Source organism: Rhinolophus sinicus, linkage group LG10 (genome assembly GCF_036562045.2).
Source record: "Rhinolophus sinicus isolate RSC01 linkage group LG10, ASM3656204v1, whole genome shotgun sequence".
Classification (NCBI taxonomy): Eukaryota; Metazoa; Chordata; class Mammalia; order Chiroptera; family Rhinolophidae; genus Rhinolophus; species Rhinolophus sinicus.
The window spans coordinates 17,597,351-17,614,033 of NC_133759.1; the positions used below are offsets into that span (position 1 = coordinate 17,597,351).

General features: G+C 34.2%; 1 protein-coding gene across 2 annotated transcripts in view; it reads left to right on the forward strand.

The window, feature by feature from the left end:
- DYNC1LI1 (dynein cytoplasmic 1 light intermediate chain 1) overlaps positions 1-15,349 on the forward strand; it is a 30,042-nt gene extending 14,693 nt beyond the window's left edge. The window contains exons 3-13 of one of the 2 annotated variants that reach the window (XM_019727737.2): positions 1,319-1,435; positions 2,157-2,387; positions 4,248-4,417; positions 6,205-6,298; positions 8,866-9,001; positions 9,481-9,592; positions 11,202-11,261; positions 11,382-11,426; positions 11,976-12,096; positions 13,071-13,226; positions 15,190-15,349. In XM_019727737.2, coding sequence (XP_019583296.1) covers positions 1,319-1,435; positions 2,157-2,387; positions 4,248-4,417; positions 6,205-6,298; positions 8,866-9,001; positions 9,481-9,592; positions 11,202-11,261; positions 11,382-11,426; positions 11,976-12,096; positions 13,071-13,226; positions 15,190-15,305 — 1,358 coding nt within the window. In that variant the 3' untranslated portion in view covers positions 15,306-15,349. The remainder of the gene's footprint in view (positions 1-1,318; positions 1,436-2,156; positions 2,388-4,247; positions 4,418-6,204; positions 6,299-8,865; positions 9,002-9,480; positions 9,593-11,201; positions 11,262-11,381; positions 11,427-11,975; positions 12,097-13,070; positions 13,227-15,189) is intronic. The other variant, XM_019727738.2, reaches the window with a different exon arrangement.
- Positions 15,350-16,683: the final 1,334 nt, after the last annotated feature.

A 16,683-nucleotide genomic window follows, 5' to 3' on the forward strand; every position in this document is an offset into this window, starting at 1 on the left:
AAATTAAATGCCAGTGTTGGGTTTAACAGTAGCTATAAGTACTTAATGTGTTTATTTTTCACTGGTTAACTGTATTATTTCTATTTTAAGCATGATGGGTCATTATGGAAATCACTGTCATTATCATCAGTATTACTGTTTTCAACCCAATCTGTTACTTTGATGGGCCATTTTAATAGTACACTGCAAAAATAATATTGAAAAATAAGTACTCATTTAATGACAAGCTCTTTATTGCTTATTTAAGGCTACACTTATTGCTATGAAGTGTTGGAAAGTGTTTCATAAAAAGAACCAGTCTGGCCAGTACAGTTGAATATAGAACTGACTGCTCTGTGACACTTTTTTTTGTTTGGCATGCTTGTTTTGTCTGCATCACTTGGCCTCAGATTGGCACCAGTAGGATTATAAACACCAATGCAGAGGTGGGTACTGCAGTTTTATGGCAGCATTTACATATAAACATGGTCATTCAGAAGCTCTAAGACAGACCTTTTTTTTTTTTAAAGCTTTACATGAAAATGAAACAATTTTTTAAATTCTCAGAGAATTCATGAATCTCCAGGAATAAGTCTTTAGATCCAAGAAACTACTATTACCATGATATTGTTAATAACTAAATAAGTTTATGAAACAGTAACATGTAGTATTTAAATTCACAATATAAAAAAATCCTCACCAAAATATTGAATAGCTAGCCTAGTTTTAGAACTCTTAAACTTGTGCCACGTTTAAATCACCTGATTTTTTGCTATTAATATTTTTAATGTCTGCATTTTATTTTTGTCTGTTCTGTCTCCTCTGCCCTTGTTCTTGCCCAGCTTACTACCCACAACCACCACCCCTCTTCTTTGCTACATATTCCTTACGGCTTCATGGTTCGGGTGAGGCTACAGTCACAGTTCCCTGTCCTGGTTAATTTTGATGTATCGTCTATCCTCATGAGTGGCCCTTGTGTAGGCACGTGGCCCACGCTGGGCCAATTTCAGACTGAAAGCCAAGAGAGAGTCTTTTGTTCCTTGTAGATTAAACTGTGATGACATAAGAGTTGAGCTTCCTGAAAAATACCCACAGAGGAAGCCATTTGTAATAGGAAAGAACAAGAGACTTAATAAGAGGAACAGAAACACCAGGAGAGAGAATCCTGGAGGTGAAGTCTGCATCTTCAACTCTATAGTTACCTGGTTATCTTCTATCAAATGAACCTTCTGGTTGAAGCTAGTTCAGTTAGGTTTTTCACTTGGCACGAGAACGCATCCTTATTTATATTTGTGTGTGTATTACATATTAAATTAAAAAGATTTGTTCTTTTTTACAGGTGAAGATGGAGCTGGGAAAACAACCTTAATAAGAAAACTTCAGGGAATAGAGGAGTACAAGAAAGGAAGAGGACTGGAATATTTGTACTTAAATGTTCACGATGAAGACAGGGATGGTACATGCCATTTATTTGTAACGTTAGTTTCCTGAAGTCTTTCTGAGGTGCACTGCTGCTCATATTCGTCTTTGACTTTTCTTAGTGTGTCATTTTTTACTAAGAGTCCTACTTCATCATGCCAATCAGTAAAAACTTATTTTTAGGCATACTTTTATTGGTTTGGGATAGGGATTCCTCTAGTAATATTTTTAAACATTTTATGGTACTGAGGTGTGCAGATGTTAGCTTTCTTGCTATCCTTGAAGAATCTTAATTTTTCATTCACTTTCTCTCAGATAGTGAAATAATAATATCCTATGATTGATGACTCCCTTTCATAGTCTTTTCATTTTTTTGACATAAAAATGTCATATCCCCAGCTTTTTTCATCTGTTCAGCCATTTTTTCCTTCTATAGATCACTTGCCTTCTCATTTCTATGTATAATATCTTGAGTATTCATGGATCTATCTGCTGATGGTAAGAATAGCAACATGTTATTCAGTCTGTGATGTGGGATTGAAAAAAACGAAGTAGAGGATGCTGGTGTTCTATGTTGGCAGTTAAATCATTTTCCTGAATATTCGTTAGGCTCTTAATTGGTAGCTGTTACCCAAATTGAACCCTGTAAAAGGAGACATCTCCCGTGGAGATGCCCTAAACTACCAAGTAGTATTGTTAGCTGAATGATGAGATAACTTAGTGCTTTTGTCTTGGTAACTTTCCTTTGTCTGTTGTAGATCAAACAAGATGTAATGTATGGATCTTAGATGGAGATCTGTATCACAAAGGCCTCCTTAAGTTTTCACTGGATGCCCTTTCTCTGAAGGACACTCTAGTTACGCTGGTTGTTGATATGTCAAAGCCTTGGACTGCTTTGGATTCTTTACAGAAATGGGCAAGTGTTGTTAGAGAACATATTGACAAATTGAAAATTCCTCCTGAAGAAATGAAAGAAATGGAACAAAAGTGTGAGTAATCTAGAAATAATAATACAGATTTCAAATACAAATTTTCTAGCTGTCATAATTGTTAGGAATTTTTTACTTTGAATAGGTTTAAGGAAGGAAACATACTGTGAGTGCTATTTTTGAAATTCAGTTTAAATGATGTGCTAGGTTTTAATATAGTTTTAAATTGGAAACATATGCATAATGGCAGACTCTTTAGTAAAGGTGCCTTTTCTCCTTTGCCAAAAGGAAATATGTGTTCATTTCGGAAAGTACTTTTTCAAGACAAAATAAAAAATTGAACCTTTCTTCAGCTGCTCATTTTCAGCAGTTTCATTTCTTGATAAGCGGAACAAGTTTATCAACCTTGTCAAAATGAAATACGTCCAAAAAGATGTTAACAACATAAATACAAAGATGTTAAGCCGATTTTATGATTTACAAAGTACGTAATATATTTTGTACATGCCCATGTAAATTGGAAGTTTTCATGGAAATTATGAAAATGATACGGGTCATTTCTAACAGTTGTAAGCCAGTTGTCACAGTTCTTAATTTCACTGAGAGTGCCAGTGTTGCACTTTGCTGAAGAAAATACGGAGCTGGGATGCTGCTTTTCTTTGTTATTGTTAGTTGACGATAACTTTGATGAGGAAATTGACAGCTTACAGGAATTTATGTGCACAGAATCAGCAAAAACAAGAAGATGTATGTCCTAAATCATTGAAAAAGATGTCTAACTGCTTTAACCTATACCTATCTTTCCCTGTTGGCCATGACCTTTGGGTTCCCCCCCACCCCAAATTTATACAATAGAGGTGGTTCTGATGTGTGGTCCCAGGGCTAGCAGCATCGTATCAAGACAGCCCCGAGCTTGTCAGAAGTACACATTCTCAGCCTGCACCCCCCACCCCCACCCCAGGCTACTGAATCAGAAACTCTGGTACATGCTACAACTTGAGAATCACTGTTAGATTTCAGCCTCTGACTTGAATTTGAAGGGTAGTAGCCCCGTACCAGAGCTGCTAAGGGTATATATGTGCCCGTGTTCTTGGAGGAACTGCGCTCATGTGTTCAGGATTCCCTCTTCCTTGACCCCAGGAAGTTTAAGACACTCTTCCTCCTTTAAGTCTCTGTATAATGTTGCCTCGTGTACTGTTTTTAATCTGTGCATATTTGTTTTGCTTTTAAACATGAAAAACAGTCTTAAATGGAAATCCCTGTGTGCATCACTGATTATTTCCTTGAGAATTCCTCGAAGAGTAATTCCTGAGTCAAAGTATACATTAGGCTCTTGATACATTCACTTCCTCTTTTTTTAAGTGAAGGTTTTGACAATCTTGCAAATGAGTTCTAAAATTTTATCAGCATTGGTAATATCTCATTAATTCTCATTAGGGTTACAGAGTGAATGTGGCCTAAGATTACACATAGGTGAAATGGAGAAGACCCCAATAAAAGGGTTTAGGAAAAGGAAGTTAGTATTAGAAACTCATCTAGGACAGTCTTTTAAATTGTGGAATTCTCCCCACTACACATATTTTTCTTTTATCTTTTTTCAGTACCCTTTGTGAATTAGAGAAGGGAGTGAGACAAAGCTAGATTGTGACTTGTCCAAAGTAAGTTGCACGAACTAAACCAGGCCTGTATTGAACCCCACTCTTTGGAGCCATTCAGTGTTGTATTCTGCCTCCTGATTAATGTGGGTCCGATGTTTCCATGCTGTCTTTGAAATAGATTGCTTAAACCCTTTTTGTTTTTTCTCTTACACAAGATGAAGAATAAACGCTAGTAAAATATATACATAGATTATGGCAGGAAAAGCTACCTACTGAAATAAAGCAAGTTTTAAACTATGTATTAATTTACTTTGATTTTCAGTGATTAGAGACTTCCAAGAATACGTAGAGCCAGGAGAAGATTTCCCAGCTTCTCCTCAGAGAAGAAGTACCATGTCACAGGAAGACAAAGACGACAGCGTGGTTTTGCCTCTGGGCGCAGATACACTTACACATAACTTGGGCATTCCAGTACTAGTAGTTTGCACAAAGGTTAGTTTGCTTCCTAGAGATTCTGTTACTGATATTAACCAAGTATGAACAACTGTTTTGTTTCCCAGCCCCCTCTTGGAATCGACACATTATTTTTTCTAGACAGTTTTTCTTAACAAATAGAAATAATTTGAAATATTGAATGATATCCACATGTTGGTTTCATGATCTTAATAATAACTTCATTGGAAGAAAATATTATTTCAGATATTTGTGATTGAATTTCATCTTCCTAATTCCAGTTAGCCTTCATTGCACAGTCTAGTAGAAATAATCACAGGTAAGGTGATGATTGAATTATTAATTTTTACCAAATAAAGTATTTTTCCACATTAAATTTTGATATACTAATATCCTAATATCAGCAGATTATGTACTTACAATAAAATAGACTTTTAAACCCCTACCAGCTCTCATGTAAAGTTGATACGCAGTTATCTGGGGCTCTTAATTTATTAAAGAGGTCCCGATGGGATTGCTAAAATCAAAATTCTACTAATCTAGTTCTGTCACTGTATATACTTTATAATAAAATCAAATTTCCTTTAAAAACAATTTATAGTTCAAGTTCATCTTCTCCCTATGTAGTCCTAAGTAGTATGTGTTTACTGTTTGTAAGTCATGGAATAGCTAAGAAAATGACAATATATAAACTCTTTGGAAATCTAAAATTACTGGTATTTTTTATAACATGCAAAATGTGTACATATAATTGAAGGAGGGTATGGAATTAATTCTTTGGGATGACAAAATGATAAAAAAAAATTTTTAATCTAGCGTAAGTTTTACTTTAAACACTACAAAAATTATCAATGAAGGAATGGGGGTAGCTTTAAAACAATCAAGTCAAGTCTGTTATCTGCTTTTCAAATGATGATTCCAGTTTAGTTAATTGTTACTTATACCTTTTCTTTAAAACCGTTCTTAAACTGTCATACTAGAATCCTTTTGTGTGTGATTTGGTTTGTTTTTTTGGCAAAGAGCTGTTTATTGGCAGCATGCTACATCATTATTATACAAGGAGACTGTTCTATGAATTTTTATGCATAACAAAAATTATATATTAGATTTGACCCCAAACTAATATTTGGGATAATGAACATTATTAAATGTATACTTTTAGATTTTATACTTCAAATCAGAAGTGTTTTAGTGGAGTTATTTGGATATCCTGATGCTTGAACATGCTTTTTTTTTTCTGTAGCGAGCAGAATTCAAAATTTGTTTTATTGATTGTACAAGTGACATTTCAAAAATAGCTTGTAATTCCCCTTTTTTGCTATTGGTGAAATTGTAGTGAGAGTGAATAAAAGCACCAGAAAAGAAATGAATGTCAACTAAGAGTTATCAAATAAACAGAGGAACATAGAGAAAATAATGAAAGGTGCAGACTCCCTGGATATATAGTGTTTTATAGAATTAGAATAGATTTTAGCTCTTAAAAACTTTGTTCTAGGGCATAAGTGGTTGAGTTAGCAAGTATTATAAGCTTGTCCTGTTATCCTTCTTTCCTTTATGTGCTAACACTTTCTCTTTGGTCTTCTCACCACATTCAGTATAACAGAAGTCAATGCTTTTTAAAGAAATAAAATTATTCGTTAGTCTTGAGACTCCAACTAAATGTCTCTAGACAAATAGGAGTGAGGGATCTTCTAGGTCCTACTGTTTAGTGACCGTATCCGAGTGGCAGTTTTGTGATATTCCCCCACCCCAAACCGAACTGTTTAAATCATATTTAATTTTGATTATTTAATGTTGTATTGGTTTTTTAAAAATTATTTTAACAGTGTGATGCCATTAGTGTATTGGAGAAAGAACATGACTACAGAGATGAACATTTTGATTTTATTCAGTCCCATATCCGGAAGTTTTGTTTACAGTGTATCCTTTTAATACATGGATTGGTACATTGGTACAGTGAACCTTACCTGCTTGTATTTTTTCTTTTTTTAAGAAAAGGAATTAAGTTCACGAACTTTAGAAATTCAGTAAACTTTTTTCCTCCTGCCTCTGGCTGGAAATTCCATTTTAGTTCCTAAACCATTTATATCGGGGTGTTTTGAGATATAAAAGCAAATATTGAAGTATATAACTTTGGTTTCCTGTGTTTAAAGTACTATGCTTAAGAAAAATAATTTATCAGTCTTATGTGGAAAATTCTAATGAGTTGGCATTCTGATTAAAAAGTGGTATATATATCACCAATATAATGTTTGTATCCTAAAATGCTAAGGTGAAATTGTTATTAAACCAGTTTGTATTGTTATCTTTAAAAAAAAAAAAAAGCCCAGTTCTAAATTATATACAGAATAACTCAATACTCAGTATAATTAATAATCTAACTGGCCATTTTACTGTCGACATTCTATTTTAGAGTCTGAATAAGTGAAACCAGATCTTTCCACCCCCCCAAAATGCGTTATTTATTGGGAGGGTGGTAGGGCAAGATCAATATGTATATTTGTGTGTTTTAATGTGTTTAGTATGTTGTTTCCACATATAGTCTAGTGGAATGGCTTCAAAATCTGGGCGTGCCCATCTAAGACTGACTGAATTGGAACATTCCAAGGGGAGGCTGGAGAACCTGTACTTTTCAAAAACTTTCTGAGTGATTTTGATGATCACAAGGTTAGAAAACCTGTCAGAAGCAATCCTGTCTAGTCCAGGTTGCAGGGATTAGAGGAGCCAATGAGTAACAGTTACAACTAGTAACAGAAGGATCAAGTGATGGTGGTGAGTGAGTGCTGTAAGAGAATTTCCTACCGAACACTTCACAGCCGGCGTGCACTGAGAGCCGTTCTCAGCCACCCCTCTTGGATCAGACACTCTGCATTCCCCAACCAGAGCTTTTGAGCCTGACGAGAGAAGAAATGATCTTAGGAGTAGATGGGAATAAGAAGTAATGTGTACATGTTTATAGTATCTGTAGTTTTTAATTTTCATCAATGGACATTTGATTTAAGGACCACTTATAGAAAGCTTAGCTGAAAAATGAGTAAGATTACTTGATACTGGTAGTTTCCCTTTCCCCCTTTTCCTTCATTACTTTGTCCTGTCCATAACCCTTTCTCATGTCACATCATGGGTGAGTTAAGTTGAACTAAAGGGCTTTGTATGCTTAGAGTCTTTAAGAAGAAAACAGAGTGGGAGTAATCGAAATAGGTATACAAAGCTTTTCTATCTTTGAAGATTAGAAAATTTGAGAGCAGTGTTTTTACACACTTATTTAATGGTGTACTTGAAAATGTACATATAGAAATGTAATCAGTAAGGAGACTGTCCACTAAAGTAATTATACACCTTTAGTAAAGCCAGTTGATTTTAGGAGAATAGAAAATGTGAGAAGTCACTTACTTCAAGGTAGTGAAGTCTGTGTGTCAGTGAGGGCAACAGTTCAAACTCATTTTTATTTTTAAATTAAAAATTTTTTAATTGTAATGCAAATTTTTCAGCTGTAGAATTCTAATTTATCAAAAATTGATTTTCATTATGAGAAAGATCATTAATGAAAAGTTACACAATTAAGCTTTTACTTAAGATTATGATGTTTGTTTCTTTTAAGTTTTATGGTAACGTAAGTATTATTTAGCAACACCACTTTCAGGTTTATAAGTCTCAGTTCATGTCCTAGAAAATAAGAATATCCCAGTTCAGAAGTTAGACCATTCCCAGCATTTTCTTTTGGCCTAAGTCACCATCTCAGGATACACTGGCCAGTTCTAGAGCGTGGTCCTTAGCAATGGTCATAGAATTTCTGATAGCTACTCTGATCCCATTATTTGTCAGTAGTCCCATTGCCCCTTTTTCCATAGGCTTTTGATCCACCATTATGTTGTTTAGATAAAAGGTAAAGTTAGGATCTGCTTTAATTAATAAATCACGTGAGGTTATGTTATCTCAAGTTTTGGTCATGAAATCTACTTTTGCCTTGGATCCTTCTGAGAAGCTTCCTGATAAGACCTATTGGTTCATCTTCTCTTTTGTGGGCCTCCTGATCTTTGTCCCCAAATTCCTAATTCCTGGAAATACATAGTGAAAACCATCAGAGACATTAGTGCAAAACTTTTTTGTTGAAAAGGCAAACAAAATAGTTGTTGATAAATAATACCCCTCCTTCATGAAGTTTAGGAAGCTTAAAAACAAAAACAAATTGCCTCTTCATGTGCTTTAAATATAGAAGTGTCAGTATTACTGAATTGACCTTTCCTTTCTTGGCTTAATAAGACTTTTGGTTTTATTGTCTTGTAGCTTATTACAAGATGTTTCATTTGCATTTTAGCCTGTATGTATTTTATGCCTTGAAATTTTTAACTACCACATAAAATACCTTTAGAAATTATTTTATAAACTAATATGTATGGAGATGTAAATGTTAAGCTGAGAATACAGAATTTTGTGGTACCTATTTGTGGAATTTGTCCAAAAATTTCTTTAACAGTATTATTCAGATGGTGCAGCACTTATTTACACTTCAGTAAAAGAAAACAAAAATATAGATTTAGTATATAAATACATCGTTCAGAAACTATATGGATTTCCATATAAGATTCCTGCTGTTGTTGTGGAAAAAGATGCAGTATTTATGTAAGTATACACTTAAATCTATTTTATCATGTATTGTTGCTACAACTTGATGGTAAATAATTTTCAGTTTTGAGGTAAGACCAATAGACCCTTCCATGAGGAGGTGGGAGTCTGTTCTAGATTGTTTTATTTATAACCTGTCGTGATCTATTTATCATCACCTTGTTGATTTACTGCTGACCTGAGCCTTTTCGAAAGGTCTTGCTAGTATAGCTAAACATAGGGTGTGTATCTATAGCTATTGGGTGTTTATTACTCTTTAATTGGTTATGATACATAAAGCACCCAGTATATAATCTAGACATTTTAAGTAGAAATTAGTAAACTATAATTTGAGCATTATAATAAAAAAGCTGATTAGTTTTCTGTAATTGGTCAAATTTAACTTCATAAAAATGTTTCCTTTAAGGTTATCATGGCTTGAATGACAGAATCACTATATAAATGCTTGAGAATTTCTCATGTGTGTTTCTTTCCAGTCCAGCAGGGTGGGATAATGATAAGAAAATAGGAATATTACATGAAAATTTTCAAACATTAAAAGCAGAAGATAATTTTGAAGACATTATAACTAAGCCACCTGTCCGAAAGGTAACAGTTTTAGTATATAGTCTTAATATTTAGGCTTTTAAACTGAAGGGAAGGCCCATAATTTTAAGATTGTAAGATAGAAAGGTGAAGGGGTCCTTTCATTTCAGAGGGGTTTCCAAGTATAATTTGGGTGTTTGTAATGTACCATTCAAATTAAAGATCTGTTTTCTCAAAATATATATTACCTAATTCAGTTACTGAATCATGACTAAGCCTTTGGCATATTTATATCAGATAGTATTTATATCAGAAAATATTAGTGCAGATTCCACATTCTAATGGAATCATGAATTGGTGTGAGTGAGTGTGTATGGATCTTGAATAGTTTAAATAGATAGAACTTTCCAACCTAGAGCTCAGCCAAAAGCCAAGGAAGCATGGCTAGAATAATTTTATTAGTCTCTAGCTACTGAGACAGGTCTTGGATCTTCTTTAATAGTCATTAGTTAGCCATGCTAGCCCACAGCTATCTAGGAGCTTCCAGTTTCTTATATTCAATTTTAGTCTCGACTGTTACACGTCATTCTTATGACTATTAAATCGGGTCCCAGAAGGTACTGTTCTTTCATATATCTTTATTTCATGTTAAGCAGTATATGATGTTCTATAGTTAGATATTATAGATGTTTCTGAGAAGTTGTATAAAAATGAGTTTTTGTACATTGTACTTCTCACTGACTTTTAATTTGGACATGTTTCAAGAAAAAGTAATTTTGATTTTTCATATAAGATTCTTGCTTTAGAATCCAAGCATTTACATTATTGAGCATCTGTCTTCTGTTTATGGGTAACTAGAAATAAGAAAAGTAATGTAAAATGAAATAGCAATTGGTGTGGTATTTGGTATGTCTCTTAAAAGAAATGCACACATCAAAAAAAAAAATGCGACAGTATTCCCCAGGCTCTTATTTTACCAACAAATTGTGCTTTGTTTTAGTTGACTTTTATTTATTCCACAAGTATTTTTGGAACCATTGTTGAGGCACCAGGTGCTAACCAGGAGGGGAATGCTATAGTAAATCCGTACATACGCCATCTCTCTAGTGGTCAGAAGTGCTATGGAAATAAAGTCGGGGAGAGTGAGTGCGCGTGCGAGGCGGGCAGGTGTGCTGTTGGCTGTTGGTTGTTGGCTGTAGGAATGTCTCTGTGCAGAAGCCCGAGTGTGGGCGGCGGTGGGAACTGAAGGTGCACGTGCCCTGAGGCAGATACATGCATGCCCGCCCCCCCCCCCCCCAGAGGCTGAACAAGAGCCACGAGGGGGGCCGGAGTGGGTGGTAGGAGATGAAAGGCAGAGTTAAGATCTTGTGAGGCCTCACTTGTGCTGCATCGGGACTTTGGATTTCATTCTGAGTGGGATAGAAAGTGCTTTGAGAGGGAGTTTGAGCAGAGGAGTGATGTAATCTGACCTAACCTTTTAAAGGAATCACTCTGGCTCCTGGGTGGAAAATACACTGGCGTGGGTGAAAAGCCACTTGGTCTTGTTTCCCTGAAATAAAAATGTAATGGCTCTTCTATCTGCTGAATGATTAGGAAAAATGAGTTGTAAATGTCCCCTGCTTCTATTATTTCTAGACTTGCTTATTTATGTATTTCTTACTGCTCATTTCAGTTTGTGCATGAAAAGGAAATTGTGGCAGAAGATGACCAAGTATTTCTTATGAAACTACAGGTACGAAATTACATCAGAAGCAGACTTAGTCTGGTTAAACTGTTCTTGCATATATTTTCTTTAAAAATATACCAGTACATGCTATGAATATCTAATCTAAAATTCTTTTGTGTTTTTCAGTCCCTTTTAGCAAAGCAACCACCAACTGCAGCTGGAAGGCCTGTGGTCAGTATTACAGATTTTGACAAAATTATTAAAATGCAGTGCATATTGCGTTAGTTCTTTTTTCCTTAATCATATACATGTCTCATATGGGTGTACTTCGATATGAACTTGAATTAAGAATTCTAGAATTCCTGAGATTTTAAAAGATGAACTTTACTCCCTTTTACATAGATGACTTAAATTGTAAAGATCGATTTTGCAGTGTTTGTTGTATATTAGTTACTATACTGAACCATTTATATGTGTTATTTAATAAATCCTCACAACAGCCCTTATGAGGTAGGTACTAGTGTTAGCACCATTTTGCATTCAATATGTTCTCCTTTTTCCATCAAGGGAAAATTAGTATTTTCAAATGTGGTGGGTCTCTGGTATAATATTTTCTAATTATGAGGACATGACTGCTAAATGTTTTTGTCAATGGTTTGCAGTGTAAAAGAACCAGTATAACAGATGGGGAACAGTTGCAAAGTAATTTGTTTTTATAATAACCTTGTGAAGTTGAAAGTTTTTGGTTTTAATAATTATGGCTTTCCTATTCTTACATAGGATGCCTCACCAAGAGTCCCAGGAGGTTCCCCTCGAACACCAAACAGATCTGTGTCATCCAATGTTGCCAGTGTGTCACCCATCCCTGCTGGGTCAAAAAAAATTGATCCAAACATGAAAGGTACATTTCTCTTTTTCTTGGAGAAAACAACACTATACATATATAATAGAAAGAAATCTATGTAGAATTGCCTTTTACCACAACTATTTTCATTTTTGTGCAATAGCTTCTAATGTTTGTCTCTGTAGATATAATCTCATAGTTAATCAGACTGAGAACCATTTTTTAGTATAGTCTTAAAATGTCATCTCTTTGTAAGCTTTATGAAAGCTTAGTGTTATATTTACTCATTCTCCTATGGTAGGTCTTTGAAGAAATTCATATTTTTACAATAATAGGTTACCTGCAATCAACATGAAGAAAAACAATATGCATAGTAATTATTTCTATAGGGATATTTGCCATGAGTGGGATAAGTAGGTCAGAGTTATTACATTTTTATGCCTTTTAATAATGTTTTTCAAGTTAGATTGTTCAATTTACATGTCATCAATATCGAGTGTTGTAATTTTGCCACAACCTAATCTGCATTTTTAAAATGCTAACTAATAAGAGCTTTCCCCCCAGTATTTCCTTCCTATTTGTATTTCACTTCTGTGGCTTGTTTATTGCTGTCCTTTCCTCATTTATCTCTTGGAACTTCTACTGTTCCAAGGTATTCATACAGGATTAGGTAACTTTTTGTAATACTTGAGGCAGATATTTCTTAAGTTTTATTTTTGAAGAACCTCTTTCAAAAGAGATATATTTATACTGGCATTTAACATGTTTGTTTAAAATACATTTGGCCTTTTTAAAATAACATTCTAATTTTTAAATAATTATCTTACAGTTTTAAATGTTACTCATATTTTGTTTTATATATGAGTAGATTAGAGAAGTTACCCAGCCTCAAAAGATCAAACTAAACTTGAATTTGGAGTATATAGCTTTTAAATTTGAAGTCTATTATTCATTTTCTGTATGTGGTTACTATGATAATTTGTACACAAATTGAATGTTTTGATTGAAAGTTTTTGTTTTTTGTTTTATAGCTGGAGCTACAAGTGAAGGTGTCCTGGCAAATTTCTTCAATAGTTTGCTGAGTAAAAAGACTGGTTCTCCAGGAGGCCCTGGTGTTGGTGGTAGTAGCCCTGGAGCGGGGGCTGGAGGTGGAAGCAGTGGTTTACCACCATCTGCCAAAAAGTCAGGTATAGTTACCTGGGGCTTTTTTTTTTTAACAGCTTTATTGAGATATAATTCACATACCATGGAGTTCACTCATTTAAAGTGTACAACTCAATAGTTTTAATATATTTACAGTTATGCAAACCATCACCATAATCTAAGTTTAGACTATTCTCATCTCCACCAGAAGAAACCGCCAGCCTATTAGATACTAGCAGTTACTCCTTCCCTTCCCCTGTACTCTCTAGTCCTAGGCAGCCACTAATCTGCTTTCTGTCTCCGTGCATTTGCCTATCTGGAGATTTCATATAAATAGAATCATATAGTATATACCTTCTCTAACATAATGTTTTTGAGGTTCAGCCATGTTTCAGTATTTCAATATTTCTTTTTATTGCTGGATAAATTTCCATTGTATGAATATGCCACATTTTATTTATCTATTCATCAGTTGTACATTTAAATTGTTGCCGCATTTTGGCTATTATGAATAATACTGACTTGTTTTTGTGTGGACATGAATTTTTATGTCTTTTGGGTATATATCTAAGAGCGAAATTACTGGGTCATGTGGTAACACAATGTTTAAGTTTTTGAAGAACTGCCAAAGTGTTTTCCAAAACACTACCATTTTACATTCCTAACAGCAAGATACGAAGGTCCCAATTTCTTCACATCCTCTCTAACCTTTGTTATTGTCATCTTGATGATTAGAGCCATCCTAGTGTCTGTGAAGTCATATCTCTTGGTGGTTTTGATTTGTATGTCACTGGTGGCTAATGATACCAAGAATCTTTTCATATGCTTATTGACCATTTGTATGACTTCTTAGGAGAAATGTCTATTCAAATCCTTTGCCCATTTTAAAATTGGGTTATTTGTCTTTTTACTGTTGAGTTTTAAGTGCCCTTTAAATACCTGTTTATTAGATCCTTATCAGATGAAGGATTTGCAAATGTTTTACTCCATTGTGTTGGTTGTTCTTTCACTTTCTTGATACTGTCCTTTGTAGCGCAAAAGTTTTGGATTTTCGTGAAGTTTAGTTTATTTTTCTTTTGTTCTTTAAAAAGACTTAACTCATTCTGTTTTTTTATTCCCACCTTCTTGCCACCCTTGTAACAAATACCCAAAGCTACCATTTTTTTGAACCTTTTACAGATTTCTGGGTATAAATTGAATTAATTACTTGTTGGCTTTTCCATGGACAGTGTAAAAGATTAAGTTTATCAGGACTGCCAATTTAGTTAGCACTCATGCATTCATTTTCTTTCCCGATTCCAAAATTTTGTTGCTATTTTCTATTTTACTGTTCTTACTGTCCTATGCCTTTTTTGAAAATATTTTTATGAGATTAAATGATAGGTGCTAATTTTATTATCATTTAGTAACGGACCCTACAATTTAAAATGAGGGGATTTATTTTTAAATTAGGATGTTTATATAAATTAGTGGTAAACTAAAAGTAAAAGGCCAAAGTGAGAGGCAACAAGCATTTATTTGAGATCCAGATGAAGAGCTATTCATGAAGCACTGATTCAGGCAGAAACCCAAACAATGTTAGGAGGTAAAGGCAAGGAATATTTATGAGAAAGGGAAGGGGAACAATTACATCAATAGAAGGAAGGCATTTCTATAGGTGCAGAAAACCTAACATAGTGATACTAATTCTAAAGAGTGTTTTTAATTTTCAGTCCTGTAGTCATAATAATCTGATTTCTTGTTGTCTTTGCAAACAGTTGTTTGGGATACAATGCTGTTTTAGGCCCAGTCCAAAGTTATTTTGCTCTGTTTTAACATTCCAAAGGTTTGAAGCATCCTCTGAGATGGCAGCTTCTACTCCATTTTAAAGTAGTTCCGTTTATATTATTTTTTTACATTAGTATGCTAGATAAAGTTATTGAAACCATTGGCAATTTTTAAATGAAAAGACATTGGTGTAAAAGATACATTGACTTATATCTAAATCTTGTTTCTTTTCCTTCAAAGTAGGCCAGAAGCCTGTCCTATCAGATGTTCATGCGGAACTGGACAGAATTACACGAAAACCAGTTACAGTTTCTCCTACAACACCTACGTCTCCTACGGAAGGAGAAGCTTCGTGAAGATACCAAATAAAGCCATTTATTCAGTTATGGGATAATGTAAACTTGCCTCTGCCTTTTCCTTCAGAAGTGGAATTAGGGAGCTGGAGTGCTTTTCCTGATGGACTAAATCTGTCTTTTTTTTTTTTTTTTTTGTGGTTGCCCATTTTTATAAAAGGGAGTGATACAGAAGGAAATTATTCTTCGCTATGTAGCACTGCTGTTTGCATCGCCACTTCGCATAAGGAAGTAATTTTGGATTTCAAAACACTCAAAAGTTATAGATCTGAAATACAGCCATCTGATCATACTCCAAAGGCTATTTAAAACACATCAGAGGGTTTAGGGAATGGCAGAAAATAATATGCTTTGGGCATTTGACTGATTTGGGAGTCCAAGCTTATTTTAGTTAAGGCTATCAAAATCATTTTTTAAAATTATGTGTTAGTTTTCCTGGAAAAGAGAAAATGATTGTCAGATTTTTCACACCATCATAAATATACCACCACACATGGAATATGCTGAGAAAACTATTGGATAGCATTTGATACACTAGTCATTGTCTCAATCCATGATTCTGTAAGTTGTCATCAAAATATGATTTCAAAATATTGACCAAGATTTGTTCTGTGAGAAGAAATGAAAGCACACTGCCTAAATGTGTAAAAGAAAAATGCAGAGGTTCTTAAAATGTAAAGAGGTAACAGTCTTTGGATTTGTCTATATATATATATATATGTCATATATATGTATGTCATATATATATATATGTATATATATATATGGCTCTGCCTTAATATACGCCTTTTTTGTTTGTGACTTTCAACTGTAATCAGTTAATAAAGTATTTATTCTCTGCATTCAGGTTCAAATAACTTGTCGCATTCTCTTATATTTAAATTTGTATTTATCAGATAAGATTTGTGAGGATTTTGAAGTGTTCAGCTTAATAGGATTATTGAACATTCTGATCTAAGAGACAGTGAGTATATGAGATTCACTGTCCTGTAAGTTTCCTTAAATTGGGAGTTTACATTGATCAGCACATCTTCCCCACGTGTCTGGAACTGAAGAATCCTATGTCAGTATTCCTAGTAGATAAAAATAGAGTCTTTTAACATTATTTAATGGGCAGAAGCTGTTTTTAAAAGCTTGGCAAATGCACTGATATGTAGCTACTCTCTTTACAGGTGAGAATACCTGTTAGGAGTTCCACCTTTTCAATACTCAGTTTTCAATGCTTGTTTTAGAACATGCATGAGAACAGTTTCATCTTACTGAAGTTCAACTACAGAACACATGTACATTTGACCAGTTGAGTCATTTTAGATAACTGGAAAAGTGTGGTTACTATACGTTAAATTGGTCTTTGTTACTACTTTAAAATACGTATTGCAAA